This window comes from Austrofundulus limnaeus, unplaced genomic scaffold (genome assembly GCF_001266775.1).
Source record: "Austrofundulus limnaeus strain Quisiro unplaced genomic scaffold, Austrofundulus_limnaeus-1.0 Scaffold329, whole genome shotgun sequence".
NCBI classification, from domain to species: domain Eukaryota; kingdom Metazoa; phylum Chordata; class Actinopteri; order Cyprinodontiformes; family Rivulidae; genus Austrofundulus; species Austrofundulus limnaeus.
In genome coordinates this window covers 458,090-463,373 of record NW_013952731.1, presented here as the reverse complement: position 1 = coordinate 463,373, position 5,284 = coordinate 458,090, and the positions used below count along the sequence as shown (strand labels likewise).

Genomic DNA, 5,284 nt, shown 5'->3' with positions numbered 1-5,284 from the left:
TGTTGAAAATGAAACAGCATTTCTATTAATCCGTTTTAATTACGATATTGGAACACAATCACTTCCACAGGTATGTAGCTTTTAAAGCCAGGAACCTGAAAATGTAGTTAGGTCATTTTGACCGAATTTGACTTAATCCTCATTTCGATATGAAGGGTCACATATATCTAATCCTTGGTGGAAAAAAGTCTGAGAAACACTGACAGTATTCCTGGGAGCGAGCACCTGCCCTGAAGGCTATAGTCACGCTTTGGGTGCTCACACAGGGCATGTGCGCACACTATCACCAGAGGTGGAGTTGCTGCTTACGCTTACGTTGGCATAGTTTTCTCCAAAAGGACATGCAGCAGTACACTTTATAACTTATGAGATGTTGTAAATAGGAGATCAAACACTTGAGGAACAAACTGTTTGAATGGTGCACCACACGGGCAGCCTTTGTRACTCGAGACTGCGCACACCAGCTGTCAGTGAGACAGCACGACCCACCCTGTTCTTATCTGATTGGGTAAAACTTTGACTGTGGTTCTCTCTATTGGTTGAAATAACTGTCAGTTTAAAATCTAGAAGTTTTTTTTCCTTTCATTTTTTACAAATGACAGTCAACCGTTGCGGAGAAGAACTTTACAACCAGGAGGTGGGATCTGGTTATGTCGACCCCTAACCTCTGATCAAGCATATTATGCGCCCTCCTGGGATCTCTAGCGCCCAGGTTGGGAACCACTGGACTAATCTACCTCACCTGCTTCATCCAGCCACCGTATCACAAGCCCAGACACATCCAATCAGTATCTGACAGTCAGTGGATAAAAGCATCCTCTCCAATCGTTCCGTCTGCTCGCCAGCCAAATGTCAACCTACCGCTATCACGTTCTCCACCCTTTATCTTCTAGCTTCCAGGGGCTTTCCCCTCCTTTAACCACCACCACCAGTTTCTGGGSCCCGGGAGGGAATAAAAACTGCTACCCCTCATCTTAAATAGCTCATCTAAGCTTACAGTATTGAACAACACTCCCATCCTCTGCCGGGGTCCGAGCGCCAAACTCTAATATCATTCATATAAATAATTCTGCTAATTCAGTCATGTCAATAAACCTCCTAATTTCTGTCTGTCTTTGTGTGAGTCTTTCCGGGTTGAAATAGAAAATGTTGTTTTTTTATGTCATTAGATTTCATGTGGCCAGAATGCAATCAGTGCAATGCAAATGTTATTACATGAACTTCAAAAGCACATGATCACAGCAGCAATCATATGACATCATGTACAACACTGTATTTACATAGAACAAAGAACACAAAGGGACAAGCCATATACAGAGCTCTAATGAGATTACTGGAAAAGACAAGTAACAACAACACTTATTACACATATAGTTATGACACATTACTCCCCAGTGCAGACAGGGTGTTTTAACAGCTTGGAATAAGAGTGTGTAATGTACTGATGATTTACTGCTACATAAATTGCATTGTTTTCATGTCTGTACAAGGTATTYGTGATGTTTTAAAATTATTTATTTTTTGGCATGACCAATGAGTTAGTGATAACATATCTTTACAGCAGATCACACTACATACTGTATGCTAGACTACTGGATCAACAAAAGGTTATGCTATGATGTTATTTTCCTACAGTCATGTGTATACAGTACACTCGGGTCCATACATATGGAGCATCAATACAATCCTTACCTTTTTGGCAGTAAACAGCACAGTGAATTTAAAATTAAACAAGATATTTAGTGAAATCCTTTGCAGTCAATTTCAGCCTGAAGTCTGTAACACATAGACATCAGCAGACATTGTGTTTCATCCCTGGTGATGCCAGGCCTCTATGGCAGCAGTCTTCAGGTCCTACATGTTCTTAGGGTATTCCCTGCAGTTTTGTCTTCWGCAAGTTTGATGTTCAATCAGATTCAGGTATGGTGATTGATTCAAAAACAGAAAAGCCAGATAAGAATCTCCAAACAGCTAAAAAAAAAAGCCTTAAAGGGGACATATGCAAAATTAACTTTTTTTTTAATCTGTTAAATACATTTTGTTTTGTACTTGGAGTCTGTAGAGGTGCAGAAAAGTTTAATTTAGTCTCTGCTGCAAAGATATCTTTACATTCTGCTTGGGTGTAAAGTGGATTTAAAGAGACAGTGTCAGAAAAGTTTGCTTTGAGACCCACCTCGGGAAAGTGGTGAAAGAGGGGCTTGTGGAGTTACAATAAGGAAGAATTCAGATGAAAGCATTGCAATTACCAAGTCTAATCACGCTTTTTACAAACTGACTAAACTTTTTTTTTCCCTAGGCTGACTATAAATGCAGAGTGCCAGTTGCAGCTACACAACTTTCCCATGGATGAACACTCATGTCCGCTCATCTTCTCCAGCTGTGAGTATGCTTTACTCGTCTAAGTGCTTGTCTGCTTCAACAATTTATTTCTCTTCCTGACTTTTATTTACAGTTGTGTGTACTGAATACTTTGTCAACCACTTTGTTACATACAATATTTGGTTTAAAGGGTTTCCTGTGAAACAAAAATTATGCTGAACTCCTCAGTTCAATTCTTCCTTACTTCACTAAAAAYCAAATTGGTGTTTAGTATGTTGATGTTTAGATGTATTGCTGTTGTCACTTCTGTATGGAGCTGTATGTAAAAATYTGTGGTTGGACCTCTTGATTTTTGTGCTGCTATGTAAAAAGATTGGTCTCTATTCTGTTGACTGGGTCCACCTGACGTGTTTTTGCTACTTTATTTACTACATAAAGTAGACTAGCACAGAAGTGCAACAGCAGAACAMCACCACATGGACATTGAAGTCCCCCAGCAAAATAAAGGAGTRATCAGCTGGAGCACCTTCCTACACCCCTAGTCCAAGAAGTCTAGGTACTCCGAAATGCTGTTCAGCTCATAAACCAAGAGGTATTCCTTCCACTGCCGGGCATCAGGCACCTTCACTGAACATTGTCGGTAAAGTGTTGCTTTCCCTACCTCAGCTGCTTGATGGTTTTGAYGATGATGATGATGCCTTTATTGTCATTGTACAGAGCACAACGAAATTACATTTAAGAACACCCATTCAAGAGAGACACACAAGACAAACATGGGGGAACAGGTGATCAGGTTATGTTGCAACCAGCAGGGGTTGYGCTACCTTTAAAAAGTTTGGAAAAACACAATAGGAGAGATGAGTTTTAAAAAYTGCTCTGATCCTATGTTTACTCACAAACACAGAATCATATACACAAAAAACCACTCGCTAAACAGCAAGACAGCTGGGGATGAGGGGCTTAGGTCACTTGGGATTGGGGGGACCTGAGACGGGTGCAGGATTCAGTGGAACTGGTGACATTTTAGGATAATTTTCYGTGCTGCAACCGATCCGAGACCCGCCAGAGTCCAGAGATCAGATCATATCGTCTCATGCTCATTTTCCAGAATCTCCTCAAAGTTGATTGAGAGTCTCTATCCAAGATCTGGTCAAATTCTTCCCACATTTGGGATTTTGCCTCAGCAATAACCAGAGCTGCAGTCCGCTAGACCCACAATACTCCTTAACTGCCATCAGAGTCMTACCAGCTGGCAAGGCCCAACAGGACTTCTGAGGATTCACTGATAATAGACACTTGGGGTGTTCACCACTGTGTTCAAGGATGGCCACAACAAGAGGCAACAATAGTCTTGCGGCTACAGCTGTAGGCAGCAGCYTCAACGATTGGGCCATGGAAACTGGCCCATTCTGACTCCTCAGTTCCTCCACTCAGCTMCTCTCTTCACCYGAGTATCCCAAACATACAGCCACTTATCAGATGACATGACTAAAAAGTCAATCGTAGATCTATGTCCTAGGGTGTCCTGGTGCCACATGCACTTATAGACACCCTTATATTTGAACATGGTGTTTGTGATGGACAAACTGTGACCAGCACAGAAGTCCAACAACAGAATACCACTCAGGTTCAGATCAGAGAGGCTGTTCCTCCCAATCACACCCGACCATGTCACACTGTCATTACCTGCCTGAATAAGGGTGTTCAAGCTGGAGTACCTTCCACCACCCCTTGGATTCCAAAAGGCTGGGTACACTGAACTGCCATTCAGCACTTAGTTACAAACAACATTCAGCCTGTCCTGTCACCTGAAGACTCAGAAAAGCTACCTTATCATCTATCAGGTTAAACTCCAACACACAAACACCAAGGCAGGGGACTTTAAGTAGGCCCACATCAACTTGGCACCTCTCGCCATGAGCAACTACAGCGTGGAATATGTTCCAGCCCTTCTCACAATGATTGGTTCCAGAGTCCATGCATCAAGAGGAGCCCAACTACAACCCCAACTCCACTGAAGTTGGGACATTGTGTAAAACATAAATAAAAACAGAATACAATGATTTGAAAACTCTTTTCAACCTACATTCAATTGAAYACACTGCAAAGTCAAGATATTTGTTTAAACAGATAAACTTTTTGTTTTATTGCAAATGTTCACTCATTTTGAATTTGATGCTGAAACACATTCTAATAAAGCTGGTAGAGGGTTTGTGTTTACCATTGTGCTCCATCAGCTTTCCTCTTAACAACACTCAATAAGCGTTTTGAAACTGAGGACAATAATTGTTGAAGTTTTGTAGGTGGAATTCTTTCCCATCCTTGTWTGATGAACAGCTTCAAATGTTCAACAGTCCTGGGTGGCTTGGCATTGTCTTGTTGAAATAAGCAGGGGCGTTGCTGAAAAAGAGATGGCTAAGTTTGGCTCAGTTACAGAATGATGTGGGTTTTTAATGCAGTGCTGYCTGAGGGTTCAACGGTCACAGACATTCACTGTTTGTCTTCAGCCTTACTGCTGACTTGCAGAGATTTGTTCAGATTCTCTGAATCTTTTGATGATATTTTGGACTGACACTAAATTCCTTACAGATGTACAGAGAGAAATGTTCTTAAACTGTTGGACTSTTTGCTCACAGTTGTTCACAAAGTGGTGAACCTTGCCCCATCCTTACTTGTGAACAACTGAGCCTTTCAGGGATGCTCACTTTACACACAATCATGACCCTCACCTATTTCCAGTTAACCTGTTCACCTGTGGAATACTCCAAACAGGTGTTTTATAGCATTCCTAATCTTTCCCAGTCCTTTGTTGACCCTGTCCAGCTTTTTTGGAACATGTTGCAGAATCAAATTCAAAATAAGTAAATAATTAAAAACAAACAAACAAACAATAAAATAGGACTGTAGATGAGTCTGACCTATACTGCGCCGGCCAACAGTTTTACGATACACCCCATATTTGAGG

General features: G+C 41.4%; 1 protein-coding gene across 1 annotated transcript in view; it reads left to right on the top strand.

Annotated features, from left to right (window-relative positions):
- Window positions 1–5,284, top strand: part of gabrg3 (gamma-aminobutyric acid type A receptor subunit gamma3) — a 121,477-nt gene that overhangs the window by 70,938 nt on the left and 45,255 nt on the right. Inside the window, exon 5 of the mRNA XM_014022432.1 lies at window positions 2,297–2,379. Coding sequence (XP_013877886.1) covers window positions 2,297–2,379 — 83 coding nt within the window. The remainder of the gene's footprint in view (window positions 1–2,296; window positions 2,380–5,284) is intronic.